This window comes from Nothoprocta perdicaria, unplaced genomic scaffold (assembly GCF_003342845.1).
Source record: "Nothoprocta perdicaria isolate Ctin4 unplaced genomic scaffold, notPer1 scaffold_250, whole genome shotgun sequence".
Lineage (NCBI taxonomy): Eukaryota > Metazoa > Chordata > Aves > Tinamiformes > Tinamidae > Nothoprocta > Nothoprocta perdicaria.
In genome coordinates, this window is record NW_020455478.1 from 640,322 (window position 1) to 656,892 (window position 16,571).

The 16,571-nt window shown below is 59.8% G+C and overlaps 1 protein-coding gene across 1 annotated transcript; it reads left to right on the forward strand.

Moving 5' to 3' along the window:
* The first annotated feature begins 676 nt into the window (after positions 1-676).
* On the forward strand, positions 677-8,284 carry PES1 (pescadillo ribosomal biogenesis factor 1). The gene is made up of 13 exons (XM_026040186.1): positions 677-827; positions 1,159-1,268; positions 1,724-1,895; positions 2,160-2,249; positions 3,622-3,738; positions 3,952-4,029; positions 4,458-4,547; positions 4,797-4,927; positions 5,093-5,218; positions 5,415-5,599; positions 5,739-5,890; positions 6,666-6,833; positions 7,481-8,284. Exons 3-13 carry the CDS (start codon positions 1,773-1,775, stop codon positions 7,565-7,567), a joined length of 1,347 nt encoding a protein of 448 aa, XP_025895971.1. The 5' UTR covers positions 677-827; positions 1,159-1,268; positions 1,724-1,772; the 3' UTR covers positions 7,568-8,284.
* Positions 8,285-16,571: the final 8,287 nt, after the last annotated feature.

The following is a 16,571-nucleotide window of genomic DNA, read 5'->3' on the forward strand; positions in this document are numbered from 1 at the left end:
GGGTTTGGCCCTTGGGGAGCAAGTTCCGGGGCCCGGGAACGGGCTGCCCGCGGAGGCTCCTTCCCCGCAGCGCTTGCAGCCCGCCGGGACGTCCCCTGTGGCTCCGCTCCTGTCCCAGCCGGAGCGGGTTGCACTCCAGAGGTCCGCACCAGCCACGAGCCCTGTGGGCATCACCACCGAGAGGGCTCGGGAAGCTCCCGCTTGTGTCCGGGCTGCAGCAACCCCCAGGGGGTTGACAGTCCCGCGYGCTTACGGGTGTTGGAGGCGGCTGGTGAGAGGAGGAGAGCTCCTCACCGCACGGCTGATGTCCCCGGAGTCGGGACGCGGGCAYGTGAGGCCGGCCACCCTGGGGAGGCGCCTGGAGCCGCGCAGCCGGCGCGGAGGACGCCGCTCTCCCCAGGAGCCCGGTGAAGCCGGCCGCTCCGCTCGGCAGCGCGGGGTGGTCCTGCCCGCTCCGGGAGCGGTGTTGGGGCAGCGACGCAGCGCCAGCTGGGGGTTCCCAGGGCCATGTGTCCCAGCCCGGTGCGGTGGCACTGAGAGCGAGGGGACGCGGGAGGGAGGTGGAGCAGAGTGCGCTGGGATAAGGTAGAAATAAAGAGAGTTTCTAGCCCTTGTTTCAGTTGCTTTGAGTGGATGTTGAGATCCAGTTTGTCATCTGCATCTCCGTTAACAGGCGCCTCTGTATCCTGAAGGGGATTTACCCCCATGAGCCCAAGCATAAGAAGAAGGTGAACAAAGGCTCCACTGCAGCCAGGACTTTCTATCTCCTCAAAGACATCAAGTTTCTCCTTCACGAGCCCATTGTCAACAAGTTCCGGGAGTATAAGGTAGTTACGATGCACAGGAGTTTTGGGAATCATGTCCAGGGGCTCTTATGCTTGTGCCTAGGATGGGGTCATGGGATCTTCTCCCTTCGAGGCTGTTGTCCCTTGCTCCCAGCTTCAGTTACCATCTTGTGGCAGCGGAGCAGGGCCTTCTCTTATGAGTAGCTGCATGACAGCGTCTTTGACCTGAAAGCTGTTCCCTCAAGAGCCTGTACAGCCAGGGGGGATGGCACTGATGTCCCGGGCTGCATTTCTGACCGTGCGAGGCAGCCTTCGCCTCCCTCCATCGTTTCCCTGGAAGGGCGCCCTGAGTCTCCCCTTGTCTGCCCYGCAGGTGTTTGTCCGGAAGCTCCGCAAGGCGTATGGGAAAAGCGAGTGGAGCACCGTGGAGCGGCTGAAGGACAACAAGCCCAATTACAAACTTGACCACATTGTGAAGGAGAGGTGAGGCACCACCTGCACCTCAGTGTGGAGGAGACCCAGCAGGAGGATCCTCACATGAGAGAGTTGTTACCAACAGTCAACTGAACTGGAGCCGGTGGAGCCCTTGCTGTGTCCATCCCTGCTTAGGATGGCTCCCGTGGCAGTTCTGGGAATTGGCTGGCTGGCACATGGGGTTTCAGAGCTAGTGCAGAAGGATGCAGTGAGCTGCCTGTTGGCTGTAGCAAAGCACGAGTGAGCAGGGAGCTGCAGGCTGCCAGCTTCTCAGTACTCACAAGGGACAGTGCATCTCCGGGGATCCTCTGGCTCGAAGGGCCGTGTGGGATGTCGATGCTCTGGGGTGGCTCYGAGGCCCCTTCCCTTCCTCTTGAGCAGCTCCTGCACTTTGGGCAGGTGCTGGCTCTGGGGGCTCTGCAGCTGGGTTTGTTTTTTCCCCCACTCCTGCTGCCCTGGCACAGGTACCCAACGTTCATTGATGCTCTGCGAGACCTGGACGATGCCCTCTCCATGTGCTTCCTCTTCTCCACCTTCCCACGGACCGGCAAGTGCCACGTCCAGACCATCCAGCTGTGCCGGCGCCTGTCCGTGGAGTTCCTCAACTACGTCATTGCCTCGCGCTCCCTGCGCAAGGTGCAAGCTCGGGGGGTCTGCAGACAGGGCTCCGCGCTCCGGGGCGCTGTGGGGATGGAGCAGCGGGCTTGGAGCACAGAAGGATGYGGGGCTGGCCAGTCGTGGCAGTGTCAAAAGCGGGAGGGTTTGGGTGTCCATCTTGGATGTTCCCCAAACAAACCTGCTGGCTGTGGAAGTGTTAATGAGAACGGCCCTGAGTAGGAGCAGGGCCATGGGCTGCTGCGGGGCCCCCTCCACCTGAGGCCTTGCTCTGCTCCCTGCCAGGTCTTCCTCTCCATCAAGGGTATCTACTACCAGGCTGAGGTGCTGGGACAGCCGGTCACCTGGATCACCCCTTACGCCTTCGCGCATGATGTGAGTAACCGTGTGCTGCAGGGCCCTTGCCCTGCTGTCACCTCGCTGGGACTGGGGAARAGGTTATGGGAGTGTCTCGCTGCTCTTGTGGCGAAGAGAGAAATCAGGTTGTGTTCAGGCTGAGGTGGAGACTATGAAGGCCGACTTGGGTCACAACTGTTTTCCAGCCCAGGATGGTTGTGTCCTTGTCTGTTGTGCCTGGCTGTGCCAGCTGTACCGGCTTTCTCTGGTAGCTGTTTCCTTTTGCTGTCAATTATTAAAATCTGATTAGCTCAACAATTAAAGATTAACCTGCAGTAATGAGGCTGGTAGCCCTGAGGGGAGGAGTGAGCGAGTGAGACTCCGCGCCCTCCTTGCTGGGGYGGCTCTGCCGTGTCCTGCCAGCAGCAGAACTCGTGCAGGTCTCCAGCGAGGCCGCAGGGGCTCCGGGAGGTGTGGGACAAACTTTGCCAGGACAGGTTGCTGTGCCAAGGTCAGCGACATGAGCTCCCATCGTGGTCACTGTCCTGACTTGCTCTGGGCCTGTCTGGGGGTGGCACAGTCGGCCTGGAGCTTTGTGGCTTTCTGTACAGCCTGCGCTGGGGRTCACCTCCCCTCTCTCCCTGGCAGTATCACCTGAGTGAGCCCGTGTGTTTTCTGGCCAGCATTACTTCTTGCTTCCTTGAGTTTTGATCGTTAAGGGACTGGCTAGATCCCTGCTTGGTTTCAGCTTTGTTAGTCCTTGCCACACTCTTCCGAGTTTGAGACTCTTGTTCCGCTTTGCTAGTGGCCTATGAATCTGACCTGGGGGACCAGAGTCTCTTGACTGAGTCACGAAAAGACCATCTGGAAAGTTCTGGCCTGTTTCCAGCTTCCTTAGGTGCTGCAGGGTTGCCTGGGGACACGTGGACCCCTGCCAGGGAGTGAGTGGCAGATCCACCTCCTCTCAGGGTCCCCATCTGTTGTGGGATGTGCTGCTCCATCTAGCTGAGTAGCTGGGGCAGCTGAGGGCTTGCAGGACTTGCACTAGGGAGGGCAGGAGGAGTGATTCGGGCCTTGTGGGGCAGGAGGGCACTGGCACACGGCTCCTTGGGTCGCACAGAGACCTCTCCTGCCGCAGGCATGGCGTTGGGCASAGACATCCATGGACCTTGTTGCGGAGAGGGCAGTATCCTCCCTTGCAGATGAGGAAACAGAGATACAGAGAACAACGTGTTGCATCTCTCAGCTCCAGATCAGGGAGTGAGTGGGCAGCAGAGATTCAAGGGACTTGGTGCTGGATGAGCTGCCAGGTCCCACACCCCAAGCTGGTGCCAGGAGAATGGGCCCCTGTCCCTACAGAGGGAGTCTGCTCTTTCAGCCCTGTACCCTAACTCCTCCTGCGTGTCCACAGCACCCCACGGACGTGGATTACCGCGTCATGGCCACCTTCACCGAGTTCTACACCACCTTGCTGGGCTTTGTCAACTTTCGCCTCTACCACTCCCTCAACCTGCTCTACCCCCCCAAGGTGAGTCACRGGCCACGCTGGGCATGAGCCGCCCCAGTGCAAGATCTGCTTGGAGCTGGTGGGCACCCGTGCCCGTCAGGGCCTCGTGCAGYTGGAGGGAAGCAAACACTGCCTGGAGGATAACGCTGACCCTGGGCACGGTGTGGCGGAGGAGAGGCTGTTTGGGGACTCTGTGTGTGGGGGCTGTGTCCCCACCGACCTGTGTTTCTGCAGATCGAAGGGCAGGCGGAGGTTGAGCTGAAGCCTGCGGAGGGCGAGGCGTACGCCATGGATTCGGAGAGCTACCTGGAGGTGAGGGCGCACCCGCGTCAGCCACGGCTTGAGTTGGCACCCAAGAACCATTGACCTTTGTGTCCTGACCATGGATCCTTTCCTGGCCTGGGATGTTGAGCGTGTGGGAACTGCAGAGCAGAGCCCGGTTCCTGGAGGTGAAAGGCTTCCCAGCTCCTCAYGTGCTGCCCCAGGGCAGAGCTGTGCTTATCCTTGAGGGTCGTTGGCATCTAGCCTGTGTCACGTGTGGCTCTTTGGAGCTACTGTGTYGGGGAGTGTCGGGTAAGGAAGCACAATGGAGGAGACTGAACTTTTACAAGGGAGGAGAGGAGCTCCTTTGATCCTTTGCTGCAGGGAATCCACCCTCCTTTCCTCTGCAAGGCTGCTTTTTCTCCCATCCTCAAAAAGCCATTTGGAGATGACACCTTCTTGGTCTGTCCCCTCTGCAGAAGCTCTCAGCCTTGAGTGCCAGCTTGACCCGTGTGGTGGCACCAACCACAGAGGATGACGTGGAGATGGATGAGTTCCCTGTGGAGGGGGTAAGTGCCTCGTGGGGTGGCTCAGCCCTGGACTGTGTCACTCTATTCACAGCGTGTCCTGTGGCTCAGCAGGGGTCCTGTGCTTGAGCAAGGACTGGCACTGCCTGCTGTGGTGCTGGGATGACCTATGTGATCAGCAGGATGGGGAGCAGCACACAGGAGCCTTCCTGGCCAAAAGGGGCTTGGCAGGGGGTGTCGCGGCGGGAGAGAAAGTTCCTGTGCAGGAGGCTCTGACTTTGTTCTGAACAGGAGACTGCTGAGCAGATGGATGCAAAGAAGAAGGAGCAGGAGGCCCTGGAGAAGCAGAAAAGGCTGTTTGAAGGGCTGCGCTTCTTCCTCAACAGAGAGGTGCCCCGAGAGCCGCTSGCCTTCATCATCCGGTACGTGCGAGCGTGCTGTTCCTTCACAGCCCTGCTATACCCCTTCCTGGCTTTTTCTCCCCTTTGTGATGGGAGGCCGGGGCTGCCCTGCCTGACATCCTGCAAGCAAAGTGAACTTGGGGGCTGTTTCAGTCCAAATAACCCCTTGGTGTSTTGTACTGGCAGGTGCTTTGGGGGCCAGGTGTCCTGGGACAAGTCTCTGTGCATCGGTGCCACCTACGATGTGAGTGACCCATCTATCACACACCAGATTGTTGACCGGCCCCGTGTGGAGCAGCAGGTTGTTGGCAGGTGAGTGAGGACTGTCCCCGAAATAGGGGCCTGGGTTGGCAGGCACACGTGGCAGTCCTGGAGCTGTCACATGCTTCCAGGGTGCTTCAGGACAGGTTGTGATGGTGTCCTGCTCTGCTGGAGTCTTGGTGAGACCATGGGACAGGAGGAGATGGCCTGACCCCATGCCCTACATTCCTCTCCCTCTGCCCCACAGATATTACCTGCAGCCTCAGTGGGTTTTCGACTCCGTCAACGCCAAGCTGTGCCTCCCTGTGGCTGACTATTTCCCTGGCGTGCTGCTGCCCCCGCACCTCTCGCCCTTCGTCACGGAGCAGGAAGGAGACTACATCCCTCCGGAGAAGCTGAAACTGCTGGCCCTGCAGCGGGGCGAGCAGCCAGGTAACGCGAGGCAGCAGCCCCCGAGGTGTGAAGCAGGCAGGCTCAGGCCCAGCTGCCTCGGCAGAGCTGTACGGGCTGCTGTGCCAGGCTCTGCTCTACCTGTCACAATCCCGAGCTGGTAATACTGGCCTCTCCGTAGGTGAAGAGAGTGAGGAAGAGGAGGAAGAGGAGGAGGAGGAGGAGGAGGAGGAGGGCAATGATGATGAGGAGGAGGAAGACGAAGAAGATGATTCTGAAAAGGAAGAAGAGACAAAATTGAAGAAGATGGAAGAGCAGAAGACTCAGGGCAAGGTATCGTGCTTGGCAGGGAGTTGGGAGCTCCAGGAGGAGAGCACTTCTGTGAGTGCTGTTGCTGCCGGGCCCTGCTCCCTGCCTGGCGTCCTGGCCACGTCCCTGTTCTGCGTGTGCTGTGGAACTGCCGTGTGCTCCTGGCCTGGACAGAGCTGGGAAGGSCTGGACTGGGCTCTGTGGGAAGGACTCCAGCAGAGCCCAGGCTGAGACCTGGGTGGCCTGTGCTGTGTCCCCAGCCTTTCACCAGGCTGTCTGAGCATCAGGCTGAGGTTGGGCCCGCAGGGCAGGCCTGCCAGGGTCCACAGGAGCCTGTCCCAGCCCCATCTGGGAGCTGCAGCTCTTGCATGGGGGACACCCCCTCCAGCCTCTTCAGCCTTACTGTGAGAAAGAAGTGGCCCTTCTCCAATAGAGGGATATGTCTGGGCTCAGGAGACCCTCCACCGAGCTGCAGAACTTGCTGTTCTTGAAACACGAGCACAGTGAAATGCAACAGCCCACCCCAGCAGACTGGATGGCCTCCAAGGCAGACCAGAATCCTGGCCATGAAGKGTCTGAGATGGCCCTTGGTCCCATCACAGCTGCTTGTGCTCCCTGCCCAACACTCATGTGTTRATGTGCTGGGACTGTCACGGCTGCTCTGTCTGCAGCAGCTCTCGTGCAGCTGCCTTGTCCAGAGGGTGCTATGCTCCATGGAGAAGAGTGCAGAGGGAGCAGCTGTCCTGGGAGAGGGTGGGCTCTTGGCATCCGGGATCCTGAGCTCTCCCGCTGCCTGCAGGTGCTCCCTGTGAAGGTGACAGCTGGCAAGGTGCGGCTGGAGGACAAGCAGCGCCTGGAGCAGGAGCAGCAAAGCGAGGAGAAGCGCCTGGCCATCATGATGATGAAGAAGAGGGAGAAATACCTCTACAAGAAGATAATGTTTGGCAAGAAACGCAAAGTCCGAGAGGTGAGTGCTGCCTTCCCACAGTAGCGAGGCACCAGCACAGTTTTGGGCCGCGAGACCCTTGCCTGTATCCTGTTCCCGTGCCTGTGCCAGCGCCTGSTGAGGGACTGTGCCTTTCCCTGCTCCATTTGTGGGAGGAGGGCCCCTGTGGTGGCAAACCCAGCTCCCTGCCTTCCTGTGAGACTCTGGACAGTGCTGAAGCCACCTGGAATGAGTCTTTAGTCATTGGCCTRTAAACATTGCAGATGCCCAAGGGTTTTTCAGCTCTGCTCTTTGCTCTTTCCCTCTCTGTACTGTGCCCACTTTGCAGTTGATAACGAAGGCTGAGCCTCTTGAGGCCTCTTCTGAGTGTGACCCCGGCCATGGACTGGCCCTGGCAGAACAGAGCTCTTCCCGCTCTCCTAGAGATCCCGGCCTGCTCAGGGGGATGCCACATGCTGCTGCTTGTGCCCAGGCAGCTCGGTGCCCAGGCAGCTCGGTGCCCAGGCAGCTCGGTGCCCCAGGGCTGCCCTGGGTTTCTCTTTCCTGGGCAGCAGGAGATGGGTCCATCTCCCCTATGTACAGGTTGAACAGGCAGTGCATCTAAGAGCAGAGAAGCCTGTAGCATCTGCAGACTGATCTGACTGTGTGTCTTGGGCATTTCTCCTCAGGCTAACAAACTCGCCGAGAAGAGAAAAGCCCACGACATGGCCATGAAAGAGGAGAAGAAGAAGGCCAAGAAGGCGCAACGGGCGTGATGGCAGTTCCAGGCCTCCCCTCGAGGGAGCCAGCCCTGTCCTCCATGTGCAGAGGKTGCCTGGGCCTTGGGCCTCATGTAGCCTGGCCAAACCTTGCAGAGACCATCTTGGATTTTGGTGGAAATCCCTCTGCTTTGCTTTTGGGAYAAAAATGCTAAATTAAAAAATGTTCCCTGTCTGTAAATACCCCTCCTGCTGTGCCTTTCCCCAGGGTGCCTGGGTTCCCTCAGTTCTCCTCTGCACAGGCCTTCACGTCGTGTGTGTCAGTGCCTCTGCCCACCTTAGCTTGTGCGGTGGGGTCAGCGTGACAGGCCTGGCGTGAGGACTGTCATCTTGATGTTGCTGCCACCATTCCTGCTTCCTAACCCACAAGTGCAGCGAGCAGTCTGAGGCAAGCGAGGAAGCCCTGCGGAGAACTGGCTTCTTGTAGGGTGATCCTGGGTGGTTCATTTGAATTTTCAGAGATGGGGGCAGAGGAGAAGGCCTCGCGCCAGAGCAGGAGGTTCCCCTGCAACTGCCCRCGGTCGTTGGATGCTGCAGTGTATCATGGAGGGGAGGGAGGCTCTGTGAACAGCAGGGCTCTTGCACCAGCCGGGGGGGAATGGAGCCTGCAGCAGAAGGGAGCCTTTTCCTTGAAAAGCTGCTCTCCAGCATTTCTTCTTAAGGCCRTTCCACGCCCTTTCAGTGACACAGCCTGTAAACAGTTTCTATTTTTTTTTTTTTAATAAAAAGCTGAGGTTTCTGCCATGATTTGCTGGTGTCTGTCCCATCCTGGCTGTGGCAGGATGCAGTGACTGCTCTCGGTGATGTGCCTCCCTGGGGCTGTGGTGCTGTGGCTGTCATTTCTTACTGCCCTCTGCCACGCGTTGCTCCTTGGGGCAGTTTTGGAAGGGTCTTCTCTTGCAGCTGGCACGGGGTGCTCRGGGCAGCTGCCCGCTGAATCAGTGCAGGAACTGCTGCTGGGTTGTCTCCAAGGAGTCTGTCCTGAAGAGGTGAGGTTTTTTTACTGTGCACAGTCCCTCTCCTTAGAGCAGACAGCTCTGGGATAACTCCATTTTTCCCAGCAGATGGACCCCCATAAGGAGGAGGAGCCAGGAGCTCCTCTGCTGAGGAGCCAGGCAAGCCCCTACTCCGGGACATTGCCTGCATGTGTGCCCTGGTTTCACACACATTTAACACAGCAGCTGTTGTGGCCAGCACACTGTGGGGCTGGTCCAAGCTGCAGGATCTTGTCCAGGTGGAGAGTTGAATTGAGAGTTCCTGGGGGCAGAAGTTCCCTGGGGAGAGATGTTTCCTCCCATTTATCCATCTGGAGGTTCCTACGCTTCCTCCTTTCCAGCCCCTTCTCGCCTTTTGTTGACAGACTTCACGCAGTGCAAATACCAGGAGAGASTGTAGATAAGGCATTTAAGGGAAAGAGGCTATCACAGGTATGTTTGCTATCAACGTTAAGATGTCTTGCTCTAAAGCTAAGTGATACATAGAGAAGCTGGGATTTTTTTTCCTGGCCTGTTTTTATGAGGCAATTGAAMTCCAGAGGCTTTCTAAGCCAGAATCACAGAGTGGTTGAGGCTGGAAGAGATCATCTAGTCCAAGCCCACCGCTCAAGCAGGGACACCCTCACTAGAGCACAGGATACAGGGTGGCATCCAGACAGGTTGTGAAGATGTCTAGAGAAGGAGGCTCCACAACCTGCCTGGACAGCCTGTTTCAGGGCTCTGYCACAGTGAAGAAGTTCTTCCACATAKGGAGATAGAACTTGCTATGTTCTAATTTGTACCCATTACCTTTCACTGGTCTCCACTAAGAGGAGTTTGGCCTCATCTTCTTTACATTCTCCCCTCAGGTAATGTATTGATGAGATCCCCTGTCAACATTCTCTTCTCCACACTAAACAGGCCCAGCTCACTTAGTCTTTCTTCCTYAGACAAATGCTCCAGTTCTTTCATCATCTTTGTTGCTCTGTGGTGGACCCTATCTAGAAGCTCCACATCCCTCTTCTACTGAGGAGTCCAGAACTGACCCCAGTACTGCAGATGCAGCCTCACCAGAGCTGAGGAGAGGGGCAGGATCCCCTCCCATGACCTGCTGGCAATGTCCTTCTGTTGCAGCCAAGATTCCATTGGCTTGTCCTTAATTATGGCCATGTAATTAAGCTTCATCCTTTCCTACCTCTGGGGGCAGCAGCTTTCTCTYGTCTCTTCTGCTGGCACTTGCCTCTGAGATGTGGGTAGAGCTGGACTTGCTTGATGCCTGAAGCTCTCCTAGCCCCAGGTTCACTTAACGCTCCCTTTTGCCCAGCTGTGTACCTGCTTGTGTTGCACAGAGGAGCAGAACTGCCCCRGGGGGGCCAGTCCTTGTTTCAAAGCAGTTTCAACCACATGTCCCATCGTGTTGCTTTTGCACCGAGATATTGGTGTCAGGACCGAGCTGCCTGAGCCTGAATGAAGAGCAAAATTTGCTACTAGGGAGGTCAAGCTATTCTTGCGAGGTGTTGGGTTGCTCACAAGTGCTTCCCTGAGCTAAATTCTTAATCAGGGAGAAGGGCTGCATGAGGCTGCCAAGCTGACTGGTGGCTCACGGGAGCACCCTTGTGCTCTGCCRGAGTTCAGGGGATGGGTGTAGCTTTGCCCTGCAATGACCCTAGAGAAGGCTGTAGGCAAGGGAAAGGAGACTCAAGTATTGCAGAGGCTAAAATAAGGATTCTCAGCGAATCAGACAATGCTGGGAGGAGGAAATAGGAGTTAGTGGTCTGTTTGGGGAGTCTCTGGCGCAGTACCAACTCTCACCASACCTGCGAGGGTTTCAGTTTTGTGCTGGGCCCCTGCAGACCCCAGTCTTGGAGAGCCCCATCTTGGAGATGTCTTCGCCAGCCCCCCAAAGTTGACGTGGCTGAAGATCTCTACCCACGAGGGTATCCCACCTTGTATCCCACCTTGGATACAGAGGAAAGGTGCTGCTTGAAGGCAGTTCCTGCAGTCTGGACAGCTACGGGATGGCTTCCAGCAAAGAGACAAGTGATTTTCTGCCTGCATTATTCCTTTTACTCCAGGTCTCCAGRCAGCAGAGGTGACATCAAGGCTGAGATGGAAGCATCCCCTTCTGCCCATCTTGTCACCTCCCCCGGTGCAGCAAGACGGGCCTCCTGCTGGAGTTAGGGAATGCACAACCCCCCAGAAGAACCCACTCAGAGCAGGTAGAAATCAATGCCCAGGCTTCATTGAGTGCCAGTGTGGAGGCTGGTCGCTGGGTTTTGCAGGAATTCTGCCCCAGACCCCGGCAGGCAGGACTGGGGGTGGGTCTGGGGGCACTCCAGCTGTGTCCATGGGGTGGACACTTTCTCCAGCTTTACTTGTGCCTCAGGCAACAGCTTGAGCTGCGCCCATGCGTCGGGCAGCGGCTTGGGCCGTACTCGCACACCAGCCCCGGGGCGACCTGCTGGTCCCCGGTGGCTCTGCCCCTTCCCACGGCCGGGCCCAGGGAGCGGCCTGGCTCCGCCCGGCCCTGTGGCAGCGCCCGGAGCCAACGCGGGCAGAGCGCGCCAAGCCGCGCGGCCGCCGGCCGTGGGGCTCCGCGGGCTGCGCTGGGCCTCTGCCCTCAGCGCGACGCACAGCAGGGACCTGCGGCCGCTGCCGCCGCCCTCGTGACGCCGTCCCAACGGGAGCCGCTCCAGCGAGCGAGGTGCTGCCCGCGCCGCGCGTCGTCGCGGGGCAGCTCGGCGTCGCGGCGCCGGCGCGGCACTGCCCGGCCCGCCGCCAGCTCCGGCGCTGCCATCAGCCCGCGCCACGGCGCCCGCAGCCCCGCCGAGGAGACAAATGGGAGAAGCAACGTGGGGCCTCTGGAGGCAGGAGATAACGTTCTACCTTCTTCTCTTTTTTGGTCTTTACTATTATTTGTGCCTTGCCTGTGCCCTGGGAACTCATCCGCCAGGAGGGTTTGCCTCCGCGCTGTTATTTTTATCTGGCGTGTAATCTCCTCAGGGCCATAAACGGCTCCCGGCGCCGCGCAGCCCTGCTGATGGTCACCGCGAGCCGAGGGCAGCCCGGGTGGGAGCCCGCGCGGGCCCCGCTGCTGCCAGCCCGGCGTCAAGCCGCGGGCCTCGTGCGGAGACCCTGCGGCCGGGCAAGAGCCAAAGCGAGGACGCCGGGGCCCAGCGTGCYGGGCAGGAGGGAGGCAGCGGCCCCGGCTGCCCGTGCTGGAAGCTCTGGCGGGCCCGGGGCTTCCCGAGGRCTCGGCCCCGAGAGGGCTGCCAGCTGAAAAATTCCCTCCTTCTGGGGAAAAGGGAGTTTGCAGGTGTGGCAGATAAGAAAAGCAGCCCAGGGCTGATAAACGGAGCGCGGCGGGTGCAGCAGCGCTAGGAGAGCGCAGCGCAGGAGCCCGTGGCGTTGTGTGTGAAGCAGGGCAGCACGCGGCGGCCTCCGCTGAGCGCGTTCAGCGTCYCCGCCGGGATCGGCAGTGTTGGCGGGGGTTCTCCTGGCACTGGGACCCTCCAGGGTGCGCGGCCAGCGCCGGCAGCCAGGCCTGGCASTGGAATGTGGCTCCAGCACCAAGAGCTGGTCCTCGCCTGGCCCGCGAGGTGACCCCCAGCAGGTCCAGTTCTGCTGTGGGACTGGCCTGAAGGGCGCTTTCGCCAGCAAGTACTTGGAGGTCTTGCTAAGAAAATGTGGCCTCAGAGTTAGGCAACGAGCGGCTGGGGAGGTCGAGGCCCCTGTGCGGCCTCGGCACTCCCTGTCGCAGGACGTTGSGGAGCACACGAGGTGCTGCGATGGAGCCGCGTTGCGAGCGCCCCGGGTTCGGCCTGCACGGTCCTTCTGGGGACGACAGTGGCTTTGTCGGCATTCAAATRCAGACCTCTCCTGCTTTGCAGCTCCTGCACGTGCTTTCCAAGCGGGACCAGCCGTGGGAGTGCTGACTCAGCAATGCTGCTTTTCAGTGTAAGTCCCTCTGTTTCTACTCTTAAAGCCGGGGTGGGATTTTTCTGCCTTTTCCCCCAAGGGTTAGCATGGAGATCAGAGGGTGGAAAAGCAGCTTACAATCAAGGCAGAGCCCTCCTGCACGGGTGGTTCTTTGCAGTGTTACTTAGCACCCGCGGGCGTCTTGATCCTCACTAGACCACCACAGGTAGGGGAGATTAATTTAGGGCAGAGAGTTGACAGCCTTCCAAAAAAGCAACTGCATCCACTCAAGTCACGGAGGAGACCGTTGCTAGGAGGCGTTCCCCGTGCCCTTGTACTTCAGCACTGAATTTGGCGTTCTGTTTCAAGGTTCAAACACACCCAGGCTTTTTCAGCCTCCTTTTGGGCGGAGAGACGGCTGCAACAACCCTGCATGCTCAGGCTGTGGGGACGCAGCCGCACGCAGAAGGAGCCAACCGCGAAAACACAYGGCTCATTAGGTCGTTAAATCAGTGTCCCCTGGCAGCGAGTCACCCCTCGCGGGTGGGCGCCGGCAGCTCCGCAGCAGAGCTGAGCTGCTGGGCTCTGCGTGGGCTGTCACGTACCTGGCACAGCTGCCGGCTGCTGGGGTCCTCTCCTAGCTAGGAACTGCCTTTAAAACCCCGTGCTGCCCTCAACAAATGAAAATCCCAAGAGGAGGTGCTATTGTGGAGAGCAAAGCTCTTCAGGGAAGGAACAAGATGGCTTCCTGCTTCCAGCGGCTGATTTGCAGCCCAGGGAATGGGGGGCTTGGAGGGCACGTGGGGAGAAGACACTTCTGATGCCAAGGGTCGGSAAAGAGGCTGGCAAAGCACTTATGCCAAAGCCAGACCCGCTGGAAGTCAGAGGGTATTCCTTAATCCACTGTTACACTTAATTCACTCAGTGACTATTAACCATGACAAACGTACCCCAGGCATAGGTGAAAAGATTGGTAAAATGGGGTGCAGCAGTGCTAATCCAGCGGGGGCTGGCGCAGCTGAAAATGTGTCAGCTGAAAATGTGCCCTGAGCCCCGCGAGTGCCCCGTCCCCGTCCGCCCTTCTGGCTGGAAGCGGCAGTGCCAAGGCAGCTCAGTAAATCACTCCTTCCTGCTGCTCCAGACTGCGTGGTGCAGGGGCAAGCGTGGAGCTGCTGTTCTCATGCTCTTCCCAGGGGGGCCGAGAGGGCTCTGATGAGGAGGCTCTTTGCTAGAAGCAAAGCCATGGCAGGGTTAAATATCGAAGGCAASAGCGGTGCTCCCTGCTCCGCTGAGCCGGAGCACATCTAGATTAGAGTTTTCCCACCTGGAGCCGACCTTGGCGGRTTAAAGCACAGTGATACCTGGCACAGCGAATGCCCAGCTTCCTCCTAGAGTGCTGCCCTGAGCTGGACAGGGCGGTTTTCTCTCCGATCTGCGAGCCGAAGCCCTGCKCTCGTCCCCGCAGCCCTGCGGCGCTCAGCTCTGCAGGCGGCTCCCCCCGAGCCCTGGCGAGGAGGAGGAGGTCGGTGCTGGCCCKCCGATGTGATCAGCAACACCAGCACGGTGCGCAGCCGGGCGATGAATGCAGCGCTGCACACAGGGCCGGGGCTGGCATGTGCCAGGAATTCCTCCCATTCCAGCGCCGGGCAGAGCGTGGGGGCCGCTGCTGGCACAGGCGAGGGCTGGAGCTCGAGCCAGGGGGCCGCGGGCTGGAGCTGCRGGTGGGCTCTGCTGCCCCCAGGGCGGCTGCGTGCCCCGGAGCTGGTGGCTTCGTGTTCCCGCTCGGCGCGTCGCAGGCAGCAGCAGCTCGCGGCAGTGCTCGTCTGCATGCCTGCCTGCTCCTCTCTGCTGTGTTAGGCTGGGACAGACCTTTATGGGGGTACCTGTTTCTCTCCAGTGCCTACAGGGAGCCTCGGGTGATGGGCACAAACTTAGGCTTTAATTTGGGGGTACCTGAGGTASAATCATAGAATCATAGAATGTTTAAGGTTGRAAGAGACCTCAGAGGTCATCTAGTCCAACCCCTGCACACACAGAGTCACCCAGAGCGTGTGGCACAGGGCTGCGTCCAAGCGGATTTTAAAGATCTCCAAAGAAGGAGAGKCCACATCACACATGTACACATTACAGTACACATTAGGTACCCTAAATGGATCCCATCTTCCAGTTCCTTCTGGTGTTGGTGATGCCTCTGCTTTGGCCCAAGCCAGAGGCTGACCCCCCATTCCAAGCAGTTGTATCCCAGGAGGGAAGTGACTCTTCAGTCCAGCACAAGATTGAATCACAGCAGTTAGTGCCTGCCTCAAACCTGGGAGCCGACAGGTTCTCTTGGTTAAGATGGAGAATATTCTTGCTTTTCTTGAGCTCAGGCACGGGTACGGCCAGGGCGCTATCCTGGGCTGGCRAGCAGTGCAGATGAGCTCTGTGTGAGGAGGAGCTGAGAGGTGCCTGGCAGCAGGACGTGGTGTGTGTGTCCCATGGCTGGCTGTGGGGAGGCAGTAGCTCCGAGTGCCCTGAGCTCCACGAGACAACGCTGAGCAGGCTTGGGGAACTCAGCCCAGACACCCTCAGAGGCTGGAGCATCCGCCGCGTGACAGCGCTGTGTCCGAGCCTTTGGGAACAACCCATGCGGGGATTTCATCCCGGCGTTGAGACCCAGGTTCTCCATCAGAGCTCGTAGACACGAGCCTCTCCGCTCAGCCGGCATTCCCCACGGCACGGCCGCCCTGCTGGTGTCTCTGGTGTGGGGACAGAGTTGTATACGCTGCTGTGGGGTGCGGAGATGTGAAACGAGGTCTGCAAAGGGTACAAAAAAGCCTGCAGAAACCCAGGGTGCTCATCCCCAGGAGAGCCCTGGCCAGCGAGGGACACGCTACCTGGATGGGCAAAGACTTTTGTAGGTGCCGGGCACGGCCAASGGGTGCCCTGCGCTCACACCGCAGCCCTGGCCACCGGCGCGGCCACCGCTCACTCGCCGCTCTGGCAGCAGAAAGGCGGCTTTGAGGCTGTGGGGAAGAGCCGGGGCCGTGTTCGGGTGCACAATGGCTCCTATTCTGGCCCGAGGATGGGGTGATGCGCTAGCAGCCTGCAGAGGATGGAAGAGGGTGCCACTCCGGACGGAAACGGCACCCGTGAGCTTCCCTCCGYCGCTCCGGTGTCGCTGCCCGCCGCGGGCTGCCAGCACAGCCGCAGCGTGTTCCACACAAACACAGCGCCATCCTCGCCGTGGGGGGCAGASGAGACCCCACCGAGGCCCTTTGCCCAGTACCGGGCCACAGGGAAGGACAGTGGTGAAGGCACCGTCCTGCTGAGGGCCACGGAGGGGGCTGGCGAGTGGCAGCTTGTGCCATCAAGGAGCAAAAGAGCAGGAACTTTGCCATGATTGCGGTCGTAAAAGTGAGAGGGGGCCCCAGGAAGGAGGAGATGGGCTGGACACGAGGGGSCCGGGAGAGGGGCGGCCCACGGTGGCACACGGGGGACCCGCCACCCGCTTCCCAAGCCACTTGCCAAGGGCTAGCAAGCAGCATCTCCCGAGCCTGCCGGCCGCCACGGCTCCGGCCGCCCTGTAACTTCCTGCCCGGTGTTTGCAGGGAAATCGCGCCCGCCCGCGGCGTCCCGGCCGGCCGCTCGCCGGTGCCGCCGCGCTCCGGGGGCGCTGCCGATCGCCGCGCAGGAAGCGCGCGCAGGGACAATGTCGCCCTTGATGTCGGGCACTGCAGATGCAGACAAACGTCGCCGTTGTTCGCGGCGCTGCAAGGGAGCGGGGTGAATGAGGCCTCTGTGCTGCCCGGAGTGGGAGGAGAGACCAAGACAGGGAGCCAGCGAGGGTGGCAGCGAGAGCCCGAGGCCCCCGAGCGGCTACCCGGGCAGCCGGGGGAGTGTCCAGCAGCTCCACACCTAGGAGGAGAGTGCGAGAACATCGGCCCCCACCGGCAGCGCTATAAAGGGAGACAGGTTTTCCTGTTTTTTTTCCTCCCTCGGGGTTGGCGATCCAGCCTGGTCCCCTTGGGATGGCATAGAGAGCAGGGCAGCGGCGGCTGGGCACGCGCGGGCTGCCTGCTCCGCGCCGGCGCTTGGGGGAGCTGCCCGGCGCCAGCGTATTCCATGTC